This window comes from Hemitrygon akajei, chromosome 9 (genome assembly GCF_048418815.1).
Source record: "Hemitrygon akajei chromosome 9, sHemAka1.3, whole genome shotgun sequence".
NCBI lineage: Eukaryota > Metazoa > Chordata > Chondrichthyes > Myliobatiformes > Dasyatidae > Hemitrygon > Hemitrygon akajei.
This window is the reverse complement of record NC_133132.1, coordinates 82715976-82738002: the sequence shown is the minus strand read 5'-3', so window position 1 is coordinate 82738002 and position 22027 is coordinate 82715976. Positions and strand designations below refer to the sequence as shown.

The following is a 22027-nucleotide window of genomic DNA, read 5'->3' as shown; positions in this document are numbered from 1 at the left end:
TAGTTTGTTATATCCAGTTTAGTCTCTATGTAACTTTGAATCCAGAGCATGATGGATGTCTTCTAATTTTCTGCAGTTCAAGAGCAATAAGGAATGCCAGGACATTGAATACTTGCCTTGTCAGGGTTTGGAGAGACCACAAAATGAGCAACAGAAGTGAAATGGCAATATACGTTACACCCATTAAAATAATAGTCTGATATTGAGCAAAGTGTTAATTCATATTTTTCTATTTTGTCCCAACACTGAACACTAATTCATCCTCAAAAATCTAATAATAGCCACAATGAGTTTAATTTCATGCCATGTCAAAGTAGCCAATTACAAAATATAATATAAAAGTATATTAAATTCTTGTGTCTTTTTCCTGCACATTGACTTAATGCTGAAAAATAGAATAGAAAACTATAAATAGTTGAGACAGTCAGATGGATCTCATCACATCAACGTGCCTCAAGTCATTTCTACTTACCCAATGAATGCTGTCTCATTAGTTCTTCACATACAATACAAGATTCCAGATTGTTTAATGTCATTTCCAGTATACAAGTGTAAAGGAGAACAAAATAATTGTTACTCCAGATCTAATGCAGCACAATATAAAGCACAATAAGATAAAGAATACTATCAATATAAATACATAAGATAGCTTATATCCATAAAGTGATGCTAGGCACAGGAGTGTCTGTACTTAAGGTGACTCTGACAAGAAATGATAAAGTAGTGGTTGTGGGATGTGTGGAGAGCATGGTGGGGTGGGTAATTGGGTAGAGGTGTTGATTAGCTTTCCTGCTTGGGGAAAGTAAGTGTTTTTGAGTCTGCTGGTCCTGGGGTGGATGCTACGTAGTCTCGTCCTTGATAGAGTATTGAAATGGTAGCTTTCAATACAGAGAAAGCCACCATTTCTCTTTACTTAGCACATTTACGGGGCTAATAACTTCTAATATTGAAATCAGCTTAGTGTGCAACCCTGCTCTTAGTTTCCTCTCTGTTATAGTCTACTCTGGTTTTCCTACAGATGATTCCGCCTTTGCCATTCCTGGAGAACAGATTTGCTGTTCAGCTCAGCTAAGACATCCATGGGAAGGAACTTCAAAATTATACTGACCATTAATCTGATTGAAAACTAATGCCAGTTATGGTAGAATATTGGCATGGATCATAAACATAAGTGATCTGCAGATGCTAGAAAGCCAAAGCAACACATACAAAATGCAAAGGAACTCAGCAGGTCAGGCAGCATCTATGGGGAGGAATCAAGAGTCAACATTTCAGGCAGAGACCCTTCATCAGGTCCTGGGTCATCATGGGGTCATCTCTCCTGCATTTAGACTATCCAAACTCATCAGGATTTCATAAGCTTCAATGATACTCCCTTTCATTCTTCTAAATTCTAGTGAAAATAAGCCCAATCATCCTAAATTTCCTTTATATTCCAGTCCTGCAATCTTAGGAACCAGTCTAGTTCATCATCTGAATTCCTGCCATTGGAAGAACAGACTTGAACAGGATACTGAGATGAAGACTGCACACAGCCCACAGTTTGTGATCTTACTTAGGCCCTGTACGGCAAACGTCTCCTGCGCTTCTATTCCCAGTTCCTCTCTCTATGAAGGCAAGCAAACCATTCGCCTTCTTAAGTGCTTGCTATACTTGCATGCTTACTTTCACTGAGTGGTGCTCTTAGACACCCAGGTCTCATTGGATCACCCCATTCCGAATCTCTCACTACTGTACTTCAAAAAGAATCTGCCTTTCTGATTTTACCACCAAAATGTATAACCATAAATGTATCTAAACTACGGTGTGTCTGCGTGTATGAGCCATCTGCTTAACTTGTCAAACAGACTAAGGAGTACCGTCCTTACAGCTCAAGGGCATGCACCACTTTTTTGTTTAAGAAAATCTGCAGATAGTACATTGAATTCTCCGAAGGGCCCATGCTGTGCTATACTATTCTATGTTTTATGCTGTATGTGTAGATTATGGACATCCATGATTAGAGTTGTATCCTTATCCACTCTAAGTTCCAATTTAATGCCATCTCTGACATCATATCTATTGTATCTGTAAAGGTATTATTGAATTAACTTAAAACACATGAGAAGGCAATGATTAAGGAAGGGACTTCAATGATTATATGGCTAAGTTACATAAGGCAAATGGATTTTAACATGGATAAATTTGTGTAAGGCATATAGATGTATAGCAAATAAAGGGATTTGAGAATATTCCTCATCATTTCCTGGAAGTACCCGCTCAATGTGAAGCAGTTATTAATAAAAAAAAGTAAGGCCACGAAGTGCATTTAATCACAGGTTTAAACAAATTGACATTGTACAAATTAAAGGTTATCCTAACTTAATAAAAATATAGAGATACATTATAGACTAGGATAATATCATGCTAGAGATTAAGTTCTGAAAATTCAAGCAGCTAAACTTATTCTTGCTCAAGAATATTAAGAGGCTTAATTCCTGCATGGTTCTCCCATTCTTTGTTCAGGTGCTGGCAGCAGATCAATCAAACCCAATAGGAAATTAGTTGGAATAGCAACTTTTTTAGCCATTGACACCATTTCAACAGAGGTTCCAGCCAAAATAAACCTAGGTAAGACCCGCAGGCTAAGACTCAGAGAAGACTATTCCAATATAGTGCATTAGGTTGAGGTAACTAACAATTATATCATTAAAGACTTTAATAAAAAGCTGACCATAACAAAAAGTTTCAATTTTGTTTACTTTTACAGATTATTTTGTGAACACTAGATATTTGTAATCTATCCCAATGTAAAGTTTCTCCTAAGGATGAATCAAATTTCTGTTACCTGAGAATTACAAGGTTAAGGAGGATTTACTGTTGTATATTAATTATCAAGTCCTAGTATGTAAACATTGTGCTAAAGCCATGTAAAACAATAAAAGCTTAAGAGGCAAAGGAAAGAATCTCGGTAAATTTTAGAAGTACTTTTCAGACAAGCTGTTATATTAACATCTTTACATTCCTTATTGGATACAAGGGTAAGATTTCTGGCTGAAAGTGCCAGCTTTTTTTACATACAGTTTAAAAATACTGTTGTAATGTTTCTCGTTCACTAGACTGGCAAGAGCTCTGGTAAACATTTCTCTCTTACTTAAAGATCCGAATATCATGTACATTGTCAAATACTCCCTGATAAACTCACCACATTAAAGTCAAGGTTTTTAGGGTTGCTCAGATACATTCTTTAACAAGATGTGGAATACATTTTGTTCCAAATTTGCTTGTTTTAGAAACCCATGTCAATGACACCCATTCTTGACTTTCTGGTCTACCTCATCTCAGTAGCTCCATTAATTCTACATAACTGGTGTTCCCTACTTTTCTTTTAACAAAACATAAGCTGTGGAAGATAGAGAAAATTAACCCAAAATGGTTCCTATTGTAAAACAAACAGCATGCTGCCAGACGCCATGCTGATGATGGAGATCAAGTTGGGTATATTAGTCCAAACAATTTTCAGTCAGTCTGCAAATATATCTTTCAATTGGTAGGTTGGGGAGCAGGTTAGTTGTGGGGAGCTTGTGGAGAATTCATGGAGGTGGGCATTGGCCAATTGCATCACACTTCTACCCTACTCTTATAACAAGAACAGCTCCTGATGGAAATTATTAATTGTCCATTTTAAGGGACAGTGTTTATTTGTCAGCACTTGATCCATACCATCAGTTTCACACACATGCATTGGAAGTCATTGGATTCCTGTTTAGTAATTGCAACATTCTGAAGGGAGATATGACATTGCAAGTTGTGCATTGAACTTCTTCCTTTAAATATGTCTCCAGATATATAAATGCACCAGACTTGGAACCGATTCAGCACCTTTAGCAGACAGAAGATACACACCCAAAGCCAGCTATCCAAATAAAAGGAGATGTGAAAATCAATTAATGCTGCTCAGTAGTGTGCATCGCTGTCTGGTATGGACCCTCCAATACACACGTCATAAAATGCTGCAGAGCATTGTAGACTCATCCAGTTCCATCATCAAGGGCATCGTCAAGAGACAATGCCTCAAGAAGTTGGTAACCATCCTGAAAAACCCTCACTATCTGGGACATGACCTCTTGTCAGTACTATTAACAAGGAGGAGATGCAGGAGCCTGAAGACCCACATTCATTGTTTTTGGAATAGCTTCTTCCCCTCCATCACCAGATTCCTGAACAGAACAAAGAACAGATGAACGTTACCTTGTTATTTGTCTTTTGCACTATTCATTTATTTCTGCATCTTACAGTAACTTTTATATCTTACCCACTATTGTTGCTGCAAGCAACACATTTCATGGCCTAGGCCAATGATAGTGAAGCTGATTCTGATTCAGCTTGGTCTATCTTGACCAAGGTGTTTATCTGAGCTAGTCCCGCTTCCGTGCAGTTGGCCCATATCATTCTAAACAACTCTTCTCCATGTAGTATAGAAGAAGAGGCTGATGGACAAGTTGCAAATCTTTTCACACAGTGGTTACCAGCCCACTGAGATACATCCATGTGTCAGCATGGAATTAAAGCAGAAAATGCTGGGAATACTCAGTAGGTCAAGCAACATGATAGAAAGAGATAGTGCGCCCTTTCTAAAAATATATGGAGTATCTACTGTTACCACCTGACCTGCTAAGTATTTTCAGCATTTTCTGTTTTCATTTTATTTCAAACTTCCAGAGGTTGCAGGGTTTCTGTTAATTTTCATTTACTGTTTGCAGCATGTTGTGATCCCTGAATTCACAGTAAGGTGGATTCTGCCAACTGTCAGTGAAATTGCTGCATTCCTTTTGACTTTCTTGGATTCTGTTGCAGAAGTAGAGCATTGGGCTTTGTCATGTGGTTGCTATCAAGCTGGACATAACTTGGTGGTTCGTGACATGAGTATCACATGTTCCAGGCTGTAAAGCCTACAAGCTTCAAATTTTACACTTTGTACTAGAGAAGAAGAATGTGAGAAAATGTTCAGGATAGACAAAGGAGAATCGGTTGATGTGACAAGGGGTTACACATGTAGCGGCTTAACAAGCTATGAGCCCATGGTATCACAGAGAAGATTCTAGCATGGATAAATTAGTGGCTGATTGGCAAGATTAGGAGAATTAGTAATCAATAGATTAGGAGAATGGGCAAAGAAGTGGCAGATGAAATACAGTGTTGAGAAATGTATGGTCATGCACCTTAGCAAAAGAAATGAAAGGTTAGATTTTTTTCTAAATGGAGAGAAAATACAAAACACTGAGGTGCAAAGGGAATTGGGAGTGCCTGTGCAGGATTCCCTAAAGGTTAATTTGTAGGTTGAGTCTGTGGTGAAGAAGGCAAATGCAATGTTAGCATTTCATTTCAAGAGGACTAGAATATAAAAGCAATGATGTAATGTTGAGACTTTATAAAGCACTGGTGAGGAGACTTCCGGTAAGATGGCGATTGTTTAGTTGCTCCGAACTTTTGCTCCGTTATTCTTCTTACCTTTGCACTATGTGTCTCCCTTTTTAAACCTTAGTTAGGTATTTTATTAGTTCTCTCCTACCTGCCTGCGAACACATCTATCTTATAATGGCTACCAAAAGTACTAAAACCGGGAAAAAGGAAACTTCTACGACTTTGTCAGCTGACATTCTCGCTGTTCTGGAACAACATCGACAAGATACTTTAATGGATTTTAGAACTGAATTTAGAACTTCTTTCAACCAGCTGAATGTCAAACTGAATCAGATTAATGCTAGAGTGGATGATCATGCTGAACATTTATCTCGCATTGATGTAACTTCTGAAGATTTAAAATGCCGTGTTCAATATCTTGAAACTCTCTGCTCCAGCCTAGAGGAGAAGAATAGTAAACTTTTTTCCAAAATGGTGGATCTTGAAAATCGGAGCAGATGTTGCAATCTACGAATTCTTGATTTGCCAGAGGCCACCAAAAAGGGCTCTCCCGTTGAATTTTTTTCCAAGTTTCTCTGTGAGATTTTCGGGAAAGAATTTTTTCCGACTCCACCTGAGCTTGAAAGGGCACACAGGATCTATGTTCCTCGAGCAATTCTGGGTTCCCGCCCACGGCCGATTATTTTATGCTTTCATCAATACCAGGTGAAAAACCGTTTGATGATGGAGGCACGCCGCAGAGGTACTTTTGCCTTTCAAAATACGGTCATTCGTTTTGTGGAGGATTTTGCCCCCCAGGTTCTGAAGATGCGTGCTGAGTTTAAAGGTGTAATGAAAGTGCTTTTGTATTGCGGATTCAGACCCTCTCTCTGAAACCCAGCCGATCTTCGAATTACGCTTACTACTGGAGATTATAAGTGGTTTAAATCAGTGAAGGAGGCTGAGGCGTTTGTTGGAAGTCTCCCAGCCACCTCGTCTTCTTCGGAACCGGCCTGACCTTCTAAAATGGTTGATAAGTACTTCTCGAAGTAAAACTATTTTTTCCGAACTCAGACTTTACTTGAATAATTCAGTCATTATCTATTGAAACTCTAAGGGCTGTAGTCAATCTCTCCCTGGACTTGGTGCGTTTTTTCTAAATAGATAATTTAAGTTTAATGTTTCCCTGTGAACTTTTAGATTTTACCTGTGTAATCTATTTTATTTTTGTATAACCTTATCTATAGAGAACTACAATTGTCTTTAACTTGTTTTGGAGGTTTGGAGTTTTTATTCAAGGCCTCCCTGTTGGTTGATTCATAGTTTAAGTTTTGCTTTTTTTTTTCTGTAAATGGTTGATAAGGACTCTCTTTGAATTTTATAATTTCCCCCTTTTCTCCCTCCCTTTTTTTTCTTTTAATCTTTTATAATTTTTCGCGGGTAGGTTAGTTTTAGTTTTCTTCTGATTTTCTTTGTATTAAGTTTTATAATTCTGTTGAAGTTGTTCCTATTTATAATTCTGTTTTCTAGTGCATAAATTAGTTATTATTTGCTATATTATTTATACGGAACTTTTATTAATGACACAGAACTGGAAGTCATACTTGGGTTAATTTTTTTGGTAGAGCTAGCTGCTTTTTTAGGTAGCCGTCTAATTTTGGGTTGCGAGAGGTGGGTGGGTTCTCCAGTTCCAACACTACTCACTGTTTCTTTTGTTTTCCTTTGTTATTCAGGACATGTCTCTGTTTTGATTCTACGGATCTATGTTTACATTTTTGCTCCCAGACTGTTACTGTACTGCTTGATTTTCTATATGCCTGCTACCTTCTATGCACTAACAATTGATAATGGTTAATTCACTTAAATTTGTGAGCTGGAATGTAAAGGGATTGAATCATCCTGTTAAAAGAAGGAAGGTCTTCTCGCATATTAAACAACTCAAAGCTGACATTGCTTTCCTTCAAGAAACTCATATTTGTAGTTTTAATAATTCTCCGCTTCTGTCAAAGTGGGCGGGTCAGCATTTTCATTCATCCTTTGCTGCCAAAGCTAGGGGGGTCTCCATCCTTATTAATTCAAATATTCCTTTTGAACTCCATAATAAGATATCTGATACAAATGGCCATTTTATTATTGTTTCTGGTAAATTATACAATACTAAAGTTGTACTAGCAAACCTGTATGCTCCCAATTTTGATGATGTTAATTTTTTTGAACGTTTTTTCTCCTCACTACCAGATTTAAACTCATACTCTCTTATACTGGGTGGCGATTTCAATTGTTGGTTAGATCCTAATTTGGATCGATCGTCCTCTGTTACTAGACTACTTACTAAATCTGCCTTAGCTATTCACTCTTTTCTCTCTAATTATGGTATCTCTGATATATGGCGTTTCCTTCATCCCACTGAGAGAGACTATTCTTTTTTTTCACATGTTCACCATACCTTTACTAGAATTGACTACTTTTTACTCGATAATCAACTTATTCCATTTGTCTATTCTTGTGACTATCAGAGTATACTGATTTCTGACCATGCCCCAATTACTTTGTCTTTAAATTTTCCTGGTCTCCCTCAGGGGAATAAACACTGGCGTTTTGACTCGACTTTATTATCGGATGATGATTTTCTAAAATTTATTAAGGATCAGATAACCTTTTATTTTAACACCAATACATCATCTGAAATGTCATCCCAGATTGTCTGGGATGCCATGAAAGCATATTTGAGGGGTCAAATAATCTCCTATACAGCAAATCTTAATAGAAAGTCCTGTGCAGATCGATTAGACCTCATTAATCAGATTAAAGAATTGGATCAACTGTATGCTCAAACTAAGAATCCTGAATTATACAAGAAGCGTGTAGAACTTCAAACTAAATTTAATCTTCTGTCTACTCAACCTGTTGAACGCCAACTTCTTGAAAGTAAGAGTCGCTTCTATATTCATGGTGACAAATCTGGTAAATTTCTAGCCAATCAGCTGAGACGTTCCAAAGCCAAGCAACGTATTACAATGATCCGGAAGGAGAATGGAGACTTTACATTGGATCACTTAGAAATCAATGACGCATTTAAAAATTTCTATTCTCGACTTTATTCCTTTGAATCTTTGAATGACAATATCTCTGTTGATCACTTTTTAAATAATCTGAATATTCCTTCGCTTTCATCTGATTTCAAAGCCAAAATTAATGTGCCTATTTCATCAGAAGAAATATCTTTTGCAATTTCTGCATTGTCTTCAGGGAAATCTCCTGGACCTGATGGGTTCCCTGTAGAATTTTATAAATCATTCTCTTCACTTCTTTCCCCTCAGTTATTCTCAATATTATCTGACTCGTTTAATTACGGTAAATTGCCACCCTCTTTTAATGAGGCATCTATTATTCTTTTATTAAAAAAGGGTAAAGACCCAACAGAGTGTTCCTCGTATAGGCCGATTTCTTTGCTCAATGTTGATGTTAAAATCTTGGCCAAAGTTTTGGCTTATAGATTAGAAACTGTTATTATTGTCTATTATTTCTGATGATCAAACTGGTTTTATTAAAAACCATCTTCCTTTTTTTAACATTCGGCGTTTATTTAACATTTTATATTCACCTCCAACTGGGATTCCTGAATGTGTTATTTCCCTCAATGCGGAGAAAGCATTTGATCGTATAGAATGGAACTACCTTTTTGCAGTTCTAGAAAAATTTGACTTCGGTCAAAGTTTTATCTCTTGGATCAAATTGCTGTATTTGTGTCCTACTGCCTCTGTTTTGACTAATTTTCAGAAATCCCAGTTATTTAACCTCAAACGTGGCACCCGCCAGGGATGCCCTTTAAGTCCCTTTCTCTTTGATTTGGCTATAGAACCTTTGGCGATAGCATTTCGAAATTGTCCTGAATTGACCGGGATTTGGAGAGGGGGTATTGAGCATAGAGTTTCTCTTTATGCTGATGACTTATTACTTTTTCTTTCAAATCCATCTACATCCTTACCTCCAATGTTTTCACTTCTTGATCAGTTTAGCCAGTTCTCTGGCTATAAACTTAATTTACATAAGAGCGAACTTTTCCCAATTAATAAAGAAGCACAAGAATTAACATTTCATGATCTCCCTTTTAAAGTAGTTCATAATCAATTTACTTATCTTGGGATTACAGTCACAAGGAAGTTTAAAGATCTCTTTCGTGAAAATTTTGCCAATCTTTCATATACTATAAAACAGAGTCTGTTACAATGGTCACCTCTATCTATGTCTTTGGTAGATCGTATCAATGTAGTTAAAATGTATGTTCTCCCTAAACTTTTATATTTATTTCAATCAATCCCAATTTTTATTCCTAAATCTTTTTTTTGATTCCTTAGACTCTATTATTTTGTCATACCTGTGGAAGAATAAGCGCTCTAGAATTAATAAAGTTTATCTCCAAAAATCTAAAAAAGAGGGTGGCATGGCTTTACCTAACTTTCGTTTATATTATTGAGCAGCCAATATACATTGTGCTACCTTTTGGTCTTTTTTCCATGGCCAACCCGAGCGCCCTAATTGGGTGGCAATGGAATTGAGTTCCACTAAAGATTTATCTATCTCTGCACTTCTTGGCTCTGTACTCCCTAGTAGTTTGTCCAGATTAATTGTTAATCCTCTTGTTCGACACACTTTGCGTATATGGGCTCAGTTCAGGAAGTTTTATGGTTTCCATGGTTTTTCCTTTTCTAGCCCTATCTTACATAATCACCTTTTTTTTACCTACCACGTATGATTCAGCATTCCATGATTGGTATAGGAAGGGCATTAGACATTTTGAAGATCTTTTTATTGATAATCGCTTCGCATCTTTTCAACAGCTCTCTGCCAAGTTCAATCTGCCCAATGCTCATTTTTTTAGATATCTCCAAATTAGACACTTTATCAATCCTTTAATTCCTAACTTCCCTGAAATGCCTGAGAAAAATGTTATGGATTTATTTCTCTCTATTAATCCACTAGGTAAAGGTTTAATATCATTTATTCGTGATAAATTAGCATCCTTATGGCATGCCCCAGTGGATAAAATTAGATTGGCTTGGGAGCATGATGTAAATATCTCCTTATCTGATGAGACTTGGGATTCGATTCTCAAATCGGTTAATTCAACCTCTCTTTGTGCTCGCCATTGCCTTTTACAGTTTAAGATTGTTCATAGAGCCCATATGTCTAAATCTAAACTATCTCGATTTTACCCCAACATTAGTCCTCTCTGTGATAAATGCAAAAGGGGCGAGGCCTCTCTCATTCATATGTACTGGTTTTGTCCTAGCTTGGAGAAATTTTGGAAAGACGTCTTCATAACGTTATCTTGTATTCTGAATCACCACCTAGAACCTAACCCTTTAATTGCTTTGTTCGGTTTTTTGGGTGAGACAGATTTACGTCTGAGTTCGACTAAGTGTCGAATATTATCTTTTGCTTCTCTCCTGGCTAGACGTTTAATCCTCCTTAGATAGAGGGATGTTGCCCCGCCCACGCATGCTCAATGGCTTAATGATATAATGTCCTGCTTAGACCTTGAAAAAATTCATTATTCAGTTCTTAATTCGGATACAAAGTTCCATAAGGTCTGGGGACCTTTTATTGAGTATTTTCATAACCTTCCTCTTAACTAAAGTTTTTTTTTCCGGTCCCTTGCTTTCAGCTCCTTTTTTTTTGGTAGTAGGCATTAATATCTTCTGTTGCTAAGTGTATTTACAGTTTTGGGGGTTTGAATGTCCGGATGTATACTCTCTAGATTGTGTTGTGGTTGGTCTGGAGTTCTTTTTTGTTGCGGGGCTTGGGGAGGATACTAATTTTACATATCTTCAATTTGGGTGCTTTCTCAATTATCTTCTTTTGTATTATATTATTATTGTATGTTTATTTTTGCACTGTATTAATGTTCTTCATTTCAATCTGGGTTTTTTTTTATCTGTAGTGATGTAGAAAATGTATAAAAAAATTAATAAAAAAAAGCACTGATGAGGTCTCACTTGGAGTATTGTGAGCAGTTTCAGGCCCTTTATCTTAGAAAGGCTGTGCTGAAACTGGAAAAGGTTCTAAGGAGGTTCATGAAAATGATTCCAGGTTTGAATGGCTTGTCATATGAAGAGCGTTTGATGTCTCTGGGCCTGTATTCACTGGAATTCAGAAGAAAGAGGGAAAAGTCTTGATAGAGTGGGTGTGGAGGGAACGTTCCCGACAGTGGGAGAGTCTAAGACCAAAAGACACAGCCTCAGAATAGAGAGGCATCCTTTTAAAACAGAGATAAAGAGGAATGTTTTCTAGCCAAAGAGTGGTGAATCTGTGGAATTCATTGCCACAAGCAACTGTGGAGGCCAAGTCTGTATGTCTACTTAAGGCAGATGTTGATATATTCTTGATTGGTCTGGGTACGAAGGGATATGGGGAGAAAGCAGGAGATTGAGGCTGAGAGAAAAAATAGATCAGCTATGATGAAACGGCGGAGCAGACTTGATGGGCCAGATGGCCCAATTCTGTTCCTATGTCTTCTGGTCTAAAATAGGAGCAGAAGTATTGGGATCAGGGCTGATTTGTACAAGAGGGATGGGCTGCATGTAAACCGGAGGAGGATCTGTATCCCAGCAGGGAAATTTACTTTTCCCACCTGGGAGGGTTTAAACTAGATTGGAAGGGGTGTGGACTTGAGAGCAGAGTCAGTGAGAAGACAGGGGATTATGCAGCAACCAAGGAGTATAAAGCCCAATAATCAGGTTTACAGTAAAGGGGCAGATAGGACCAGTGCTTTAAACTGCATCTGTTTCAATGCACTTTGCTTAGCAGGTGAGACAAACACAGTGAGGGTGTGCATTGCATCTAGCGACCAGAATAACAGAAAATGGACTGGCAGTTCAATGTTCCAGGATACTGATGCTTCAGGCATGACAGAAGAACAGGTAAGAGTGAGAGGGAGTTGCCTTTTTGATAAGGGAGGACATAACAGTGCTTAGAGAGTATATTCTTGGGTAGAACTTTGATGTAAGAAGAAGGTAGTCACCTTCGAAGCACTATTGTATAGATAACCCCATTACTCAGTGGAGGAGCAGATGTGTCAATCAATTGTAGATACTTGTGAGAATGGTAGGGTAGTGCTAATAGGAGATTTCAATGTTTCCAGTACTGACAGCATCACTCAGGGTGCAAGGAACCTGGATAGGGCAGAATTTGTGCAGTCCAAGTTGGTTTCCTCATGTGAATACATAAAGGAACCTACTCAGAAAGGCGTAAATCTGGACCTTCTCTTAGGGAATGAAGTGGGCCATGTAACAGAAGTGGCAGTTGGGGAACACTTTGGGTCCAGTGACACAATTCTATTAGTTTTAAAATAGCTCTGGAAAAGATAGAACTTTAAAGTTCTGAACTGGAGCAAGATCAACTTTGATGGCATTATGCAGGATTTAGCTGGGGTCAACTGGGTGACTCTATTTCAGAATCACAATCAGAATTAGGTTTATTATCACCAGATGTGACATGAAATTTGTTAACTTAACAGCAGCAGTTCAATGCAATACATAATCTAGCAGAGAAAGAAAAAAAATAAAGCATAATAATAAATCAACAAGTAAATCAATTACATATATTAAATAGATTTAAAAAATGTGCAAAAACAAAAACACTGTATATTAAAAAAAGTGAGGTAGTGTCCAAAGCTTCAATGTCTGTTTAGGAATCAGATGGCAGAGGGGAAGAAGCTGTTCCTGAATCACTGAGTGTGTGCCTTCAGGCTTCTGTACCTCCTACCTGATGGTAACAGTGAGAAAAAGAGTAGTTGGCAAGTGAGAGGATTTTAAAGGGTCATATCAAGAGTCCATGGGCAACGTGCTCCTATTGGGGTGAAGGGTAGATATACCAGGTTCAGTCAATCATGGCTCATGAGAGATATTGAGGCCCTGGTCAGGAAAAAGAAGGAAGCATACATTCTGTTTATAAACGAATCTCTCGATGAATATAAAAAGTTTCAGACCAGGCTTATGAGGGAAATCAGGATGCCAAAAATAAAGTAGGAAATGGATTTGACAGGTAGTGTTTAAGATAATCCCAAGAGGTTTTTCAAATAGTAACAGTAAAAAGGTGATAAGAGAGAGACTAGGTCCTCTAAAGAGCACATAAATGCCTACGTGTTGAGCTGCAGGGAATGTCTATTCCTCCTTGGTGTTTCCTAAGGTGAATACAATAGATGCCAAAGAAATGAGGGGAATAAGTAGAAGTCTTGGAACATATGGATATTACAGCGAAGAAGGTTCTTGCAGCTTTAAAACACATTAAGTTTGGCAAATCCACAGAGACTGTGCAAGTGCACCCCCAGACCTTATAGGGGGCCAAGGGAGAAATTGTGAGGTGCTTTGCTGTTAACCATTTGTGAAGTTCCAGAAAACTAGACAGTGGCTAATGTTGTTCCATTGTTCAAGAAGAGTAGCAGTAACATACCAGGGAACTACAGGCTAGAGAGCCTGATATCAGTGGCAGGTGGGAGGTCATATCTGATAAAACTTTTGGAGGAGATAGATGAAGGTAGGACAGTGGATGTTGTCTATATGGACTTTAGTGAGGCCTTTAACAAGGTCCCACATGGCATGCTGATCTGGTTATGTTGCATGGGATTTAGAGGGAGCTAGCGAGGTGGATTCAGAACTGGCTCGATGACAGCCACAAGAGGATGATGGTTCAAGGTCAATTCTTCAACTGGAGGCCTGTGACTAACGTGGTGTCCCAGTGGTCAGTGTTGGGACCTCTGTTCTTTATCGTTTATGTAAATGATTGGAATATGAATGTGCATGGCACGATTAGGAAGTTTGCTGATGAAACTAAATTACGGGATCTTGGTGATTGTGAAAAATTTTGATCAGTTGTGGAGAAGGGCTGAGGAATGGCAAGAGGAGTCCAACTTAAAATGTGAGGTGATCCATTTTGGACAGACAAACTGTGAATGGCAGAACCCTGATAAGGGTAGTGGGTACAAGCACACAAGTAAACAAGAAACCGTTTAGCACACTGGCTTCATCAGTCAAGCAGAGTTTTAGGAGTAGGGGCATTATGTTGCAGTTGGATAAGTCATTGTTGAGGCTGCATGTAGAGTATTGTGTGCAGTTTTGTTATAGGAAACCCTGTTATAGGAAAGACATTGTCAAACTGGACGGGTTGCAGAAGAGATGTACAAGGATGCTGCCAGGGCTAGGGGGCCTGAGTTAAAGAGAGAGGTTGGCCATGCTGAATCTTTATTCCCTGAAGTGCAGGAGAATCAGGGATGACCTAGGGATATGGATGAGATGGACTGTAATTGTCTTTTCCCCAAGGTTGGCAAGTCCAAAACTAGGGAGTGTGGATACTAGAGGGCATGGAGTTAAAAATGACCCGAGAGGTAATTTCCTTATACAGAGATTAGTGAATACCTGGAATGTGCTGTCAGAGGATATGGTTGAGCCAGGTACAGGTGCAATATTTAAGAGGCATTTGGATAGGTACATGGAAGGGAAGGGTTTGGAGGGCTACGTAACGAATGCAGGGAACAGGGACCAGCTAGAGAGGATGCTGTGGTTGGCATGGACCTGTTGGACTTAAGGGCCCATTTCCATGCAGGCCTTTGCAGTAGGAATAGACCTGGTGGTGGAAGGCAGATGGATGGTTCCCTGACTGGAAGTCTGTAACCAGCAGTGTACCACAGGGACTGGAGCTGGATGCTTGTTTGTGATATATATTAGCAACCTAGAATGTAGGAGCTGTGATTCAAATGATGACATGAAGATTGGTAGTGCTGGGATAGTGAGAAGGCTGTCTAAGGCCACAATACGATATAGATCAAATGGAAAGCTGGGTGGAGACTTGGTAGATGGAATTTAAATGCAACAGTGTAAAGTGATGCATTTGGGAAGTAAGGTAGGGGTAGGACATATATAATAAATTACTTTATTCATGTTTTTAAATAAATGGTCAGATGCTAAAGAATGTTGATGAGCAGAGAGACTTTGGGTTCAACTCCACAGGTCCCTGAAAAGTAGATAGGGCGGTAAAGAAGGCATGGCATGCTTGTCTTCGTAGATTGGTGCACGGAAAATAAAAGTTGCAGCAGTATGGTGTAGCTTTACAAACTACTGGTTAGATGACGCTTTGACTGTGAATGCAGTTCTCATAGCCACACAATCAGATGGATATGGTGAAGCTGGGGAATATCGAAGAAATTCACCAGGATGTTGGCTGGATTGGAGGACTAGGTGGAGAGATCAGATAGACCAGGTTTGTTTTCCCTGGAGCAAAGGAGGCTGAGGGGTGACTTGATAAGAAGCATAGATGGGACAGGTAGTCAGAAATCTTTTCTCATGGTAGGGCAGCAAAAACAAAAGGACATAAATTTAAACTCAGAAGGAATTTTAAAGAGGATCTGAGGAGATATTTTTCTGCACAGATACTGGTTGCTATCTGGAACGTAGTAAAGAGGAGGTAGTGGAATCAGATTCAATCACTTCGTTTAACAGTCATTTAGGCAGGCAATAAGCAGGCAAGGCTTATTTGTAAGTTCTTGCAAATAAACCGAAGTGAGGAGATTTATGTTTAAGAAAAACTGTAACACATTTCATTGAACCCCAAAACCTGAACATAAAGTGCGCTAGAAGTACTTCACATAATTATGTCATCATGTCAGGCCAGCCTCTTAGAGTGAAGCTCCAAATTAATGTTGGTGGTTGTGAATTATGTACATTTGCACCAATTACGTTACCCTACAATAGAAGCACAAGGACGAATGTAGCAATTTGGAATTTGTATAGATGGGACAGAACGTTGGCATGGACTTGATGGGCTGAAGGACCTTCTTCTGAGCTGTACAACACTGTGACCTTGGCCCCCTTATGTCCACCCTTCTGATCTGGCTCAGGGCTCAGCTAATCTTCTGTGCCAGCTCAATGTAACTCTGAAAGTTAAAAAAAAATCTATGTCCTCTTTAATACCTCTAACAATCTAGCTTCCGCAAGTCTGGAACAGAGAATTTCAGTTTCACCACCCTCTGTTAAAAAGAAATTCCCATGCATTAGAATTTTAATAGACCACCCCCTAATCCTGTAACTATCTCCTTTTCTTCAAAACACTCTCACTAGCGGAAACATCCCAATATCTACCTTATCTTGCCAATAAAATCAGGCATTATCATTCTCCTAGAGCTTGTGGTACACCGGACAAGCTCACAACAACCTGCCACATTAGTCTTCAAGACTGTTTGACATGAGCTGAGCATTGCACTAAAACATAGCAGAAAAGGATTGGGAAGATTGATCACAGGAAGAGACGTTTGTCAGTTTAAAGACGGTTTTATTGGTATCAGCTGGGTTCCAAGGCGCTATCTCAGGCTGATAATCACTTCAATCAACATGCATCTTTAACACATACAATCATTTCTTCTCATAGATGGCAGACACGATAAATGCTCAAGAATAGTCCGAGGAAGGACAATTTTAAAAAACATCGTGCTATGATTTATTTTGGGTGTACAGAATGATATTCAGGTGAAAGGACTAACATTTGTGATAATTCTGTTGGAATATACAGATTTGATTTATCAGGCTTAATGGGAATGGGAGGTGAGACAATCATACAGCTCAGCTGCAGTCCCCCATGTTGTATTCATTACTCATAACACTCTACTACTTCCACTCACTCTCCCTTCCCCCGCCCCTCCCAGTCCCAGCCCACAATCAAGCTAGTCTTCCTGCATTGAATTTTATCACATCATTTGTCCTGCTCAAATACCTGTAAATAATTATATTCCAAACAGGGTAACATGTGTTAGCCAGAATGTTGATTATGCCATGACACTGCAAGGTTCTCCCTTGGAAATACACTCTATATTCAGCTGTTAACCCCTGAAGGTCAGCTAAAGCTAGCTATGGGCCTATTTCTTCTTTTGATTTTTTTTCTTGTGTGAGAGGACTTAGAATGTTAGTCTTTGGTGAAGCAGATGTAGGAAAGTTAGCTGAAGTGAATTGCAAAGATATACCAAATCCCTTCAGAATATTTGAAAGTATTAATGGGGACTGGACCAAAGAAATAAACTTGCACGGAAACAATTAGTTTTAACGTATGTCAATATGTGCAAAGTATGCTTTACAAGTTCTCTACTTGTTATTTGTGATTTGATTATCTGTGACAATTTTGAATGAAAACTTATGAAATATGTTCATTGATGTCTTTCACAACCTTTAGATATCCACAGGATTTCAGTAAAGCAACACCTTCAGGGTGTAGCCATGGTAATGATGCCCACAGCACCCTAGTTGTGGATAACAAGATCACATAATTAAAGCTGTGATAATGATCAAGATGATCTACTTTTGTTATGCTGATCAGAGGATCGACATAACAATATTTTCATGGTGCTCTTTGAAATAATGTATTGGAATCTTTTACATTCACCTGAGAAAGCTGATAGGCTCTTAATTGGAATCATTGATATTTTACTTATTTTTGCTGGAAGATATTTTTAAGATTTACTCCACCATTCAATAATCTTGAATAGTAGAATTATCTCCAGGCTGTTCTCTAGCCCTTTGCCTTTTCCATTTATCACCTTCCAGCTTCTTACTTCATCCCCCCTCCCCACCCACCTGGCTTTGCCTATCACCTTCAAGCTTGTCCTCCTTCCCCTTCCCTCATCTTCTTATTCTGGCATCTTCCCCCTCCCTTTCCAGTCTTGAAGAAGGGTCTCAGCCCGAAACATTTATTCATTTCCACAGATGCTGCCTGACCTGCTGAGTTCTTCCAGCACTTTGTGTGTGTTGTTTTGGATATTCAGCTCCTACAGGATCGCTTGTGTTTATGGTCTGAATTCACTCTACTTCCCTGTTTGTTCACATATTTGATTTACTTGGAGTGTGATTTATTGACTTCTGTTTTGAATGAAGGCAGCAATGGAGCACCCACTGCTCCTTGGAGAAGTCAAAGATTAAACATAGAAAATCTACAGCACAATACAGGCCCCTCGGCCCACAAAATTGTGCCGAACATGTCCCTACCGTAGAAATTACTAGGCTTACCCATAGCCCTCTATTTTTCTAAGCTCTATGTACCTAATATCTCTCTGAGAAAAACAAATCTTTCCCTCAGTACTTAATGGCTAATGCTTTACCCTAAACTGAAGCTTCTTTAATTCTAATCACCTCAGCAAGGGAAAGAGTTCTTTCAGCTTCAACACTCTTGTTTCTCATTCTCATGCACTTCAGTCAACTCACTGGAGAGTAATTATTCCAGTGATCCAACCTTGGACCAGGTCGCCAACAAAATCCTCAATATGGTCTCAAAAAAGCCCTATTCAATTCCACAAATTCTTTCTTTAACTGTAACCACTTGCAATAAAGAACAAGAAAGTATTAGCCATTTTATTTGTTTGCCTCACCCACTTGTTAACTGTTCATAATTTGCACACAACAAATATCCATGTTCAATTCCAACAAGTTCCTCATTTGTAAATATATTGAGATATTTTAATCTTCCTACCAAAGAAAATAACCTCATATATTTTCCAATTTTCCATTTTCATGACTAAATGTTATCTATTCTCTTTCCTTGGTCTTCAAAGGGATCAGAATTGCAGACCATTTCATCCTCTTGAAGATGTAGAGCATATTTTTACAATTTATTTATATTTGTTGCTGGTTTGTTCTCACTGTTTAGTTGTTCACTTTTTATCCAATGTTTTAGTCATTCTTTCCAGTTTCTAAAACTTTTCCCAACTCTCTGGCTTAATATTTACCTTGGCAACATTGTAATCTTTAGTTATTCAGACTGATCAATTTTCATCTGGAGATTTTCATTTCTCATTGGAGAAGTTGTTGAGAAATATGAACTGTATCAGTAAATGGAATGTTATTTCTTACCCACCATTGCAATGTAACATTTAATCTATTTTTACAAAAGAATTTCATCAACTCAAACTAAAAAGACAAGATCCCTGTTTTTTTTCCCCCTTTATACTTTTCCTGGAAACTCCCTCGATATTACTCTTATAAATTTGGTCTTCAAATTACTTTTGCCAAATTGCTATGTCAAATATGTCCAAAGGTTAAACTTCCTTTGCACTCACAACCTCGTTATGGCATTAACATTGTTAAAAGCTTATTTTATTCCTTGATTTATACCATGTTCTTCAGAGCAACATGTAATCTGTCCCACAAGTGTTTTCTGTCACTTCTTATTCCTTACCTCCATCCAAACACAATCCACTTTCTGATTTTCTGAGAAAAGAATCCTGTTCAGTTTTGTCCTTGCATCAGCTTTTATCATCAAGAGTTTAATGTATCCCAGGAAGAAATGAGTTCCAGAAAGTTTGTCAGCATCTTTTGTAGTGCAATCCGGTTTAAGAAGTGTAGGCTGTCATTAAGAACAAGACAGCATTAAATAGGTAATAATCACCAAGGATGATGGACCCCTCACTTGACACTACAGTTGGTGCTGTCTACATGGAACAAGTACATTAATTATCAGAGGGATACAATATATACACTCCCCAATGCACCCCTTGTTCTCCCCCTATCCCCGCCAACTCTTCCTATGGACCCACCTTCCCCCTGCTTTCACTTTTCACCTTCCTTTCTTATCAAATTCCATAATCTGTAGCCTTTTCCAGAGTCCTTTTATTATCCCCTTTGCTATTTATATTCTTCTTTCCCCCACCTGATTCCAACTGTCAATCAAAGCCTTTTCACCTGGATCCACAAATTGCTTACCACAACTTTCTCCTACAACCCCCAACCCCCACTGCTTTATACTGGTTATCTCCCCCCTACTTTTTCAGTCCAGATAAGGGGCCTCAACCCAATCGATGGCCTACAATATTTCGCACCATGGATGTTGTCTGACCTACTAATTTCCTCCAGCAGCTCATTTTTGAACATACATTAGCAGGGAGTGCAAAGTTAGGGAGCTACCTGCACAGGGAAGAAATAATTCTCATTGCTTTGTAGGGCAGTCCAGTAAATGATCAATAACAAAGCGCAGTGGTGATAATTAATGATTCTGAGCTAGGGGGTTTGGTGCTGCTATCAGCCAGAGGTTCCCTATGGTGTAATGAACTGCGTGTGAGGATGCATTTACTGGAGGCGTGGGAATTGTTAATAGATGTTTAGATAAAGACAGTTCAGTTATTTACACCAGAGGCACAGGCTATAACTCCTGTAACATTGAAAATAGTATTTTCCCCTTATCATTAAATTACATAAATACCAAATTATGACTGGAAGGAAGCATTCCCTTATTCCTTCACCCAGTTCTCGGGGAAAACCACAAGGAATAGAAAGCAACAAACTTGTTTACTTTTCTAATACATGTTCAACATTTTTTGAAATAATATTTTTACTCTAAGTGGTTGAATCTGACTTGACAGCAAAACATTTTTAGCACAAAGGGTACTTTTAGTTTCTTTTCTTTCTGAATAATAACACAAGAAAGAAAATGTCTTACCTTTATGTTTATATACTGCATGTTATGACCTCCCATGTCTCCACTCAATTCACAGCCGTTGGACTAAAACTGCATTCACTATGTGTGTGTTATATAAATATTGAACACATCTACATGGAGTGTTGCCACAAGAAAGCAGCATCCATCATTAAGGACCCTCACCATCCAGGCCATGCTCTCTTCTTGTTTCTGTCATTGGGAAGGATCTTTAGATCCCACACAACCAAGTTCAGGAAAAGTTATTACCCTTCAACCATTAGGCTCCTGAACAAGCGAGGATAACCTTACGCTCCACAACACTGAATTGATTCCATAACCTATGAACTAATTTTCAAGACTCTACTATTCAGGTTCTCAGTATTTATTTATTTATGTTTTTCTTTTGCATTTGCACAGTTTGTTTTCTTTTGCACAATGGTTATTTGTCAGTCTTTGTGTGTAGTTTTTCATTGATTCTATTGTACTTCTTTGTTCTACTGTGAATGCCTGCAAGAAAATGAATCTCTGGGTTGTATATGGTGCCATATACATATCTTGATCATAAATTTGCATTGAACTTTGAGCTTTCTTTGACATGGATTGAGTTTGAAATACTTTGAAGAAGTGCAGAGGTGTTAGCTGCAATGCCATGGCCATCACTGATCTCTCATCCTGCACTACCACTTATACATTATTAAATTATTTATTCCTTTGCTACTTGTTGCTCTGATTTGTTACTTCTCTTCTTCAAAATGTCAGCATAGTGTCCTTAAAGTATTTCTGAGAGCAAGAGTTCTTGTAGCACTGCTTGGTTTGCTTGGGAGTAGCTGAATGGATCTTGTTAACATTAGACATGATTACATGCAGTTGAAGCTACTGCATAGAACCACGACACAGAAAGGAAGCAAAACAATGGATCGATTTATCAAATGAGAGAATAAAAACACCAGCTGCTGGAGCAGCTCAATGGGCCAGGCAGAGAGAAATAAATGGTTGCCACTTCTGGTTGAGTCTCTTCATTTGAAAATTCCCCTCTCCTGATATTACCTGACCCAATGAATTTGTCTCGCAGCACTTTTTCCTTTGTTCCAGATTCCTTCAACTGCAGATTCTTGTGTTTACAGATTACCAAAAATACCCTGTTACTTTCTTCAAACCTCCACATCCTGTGAGAACTGAGAAGAAGAAAATAAATAAT

General features: G+C 38.4%; 1 protein-coding gene across 2 annotated transcripts in view; it reads left to right on the top strand.

Annotated features, from left to right (window-relative positions):
- The window catches only part of sim1a (SIM bHLH transcription factor 1a), a 115598-nt gene that overhangs the window by 68041 nt on the left and 25530 nt on the right, over positions 1–22027 (top strand). Inside the window, exon 11 of one of the 2 annotated variants that reach the window (XM_073056464.1) lies at positions 1019–2890. The exons of the other annotated variant lie outside the window; for it this stretch is intronic. Within the exon in view, the coding sequence (XP_072912565.1) occupies positions 1019–1107 (89 nt within the window). The 3' untranslated portion in view covers positions 1108–2890. Of the gene's footprint in view, positions 1–1018; positions 2891–22027 lie in introns of those variants that run through there. 2 annotated transcript variants of the gene reach the window in all.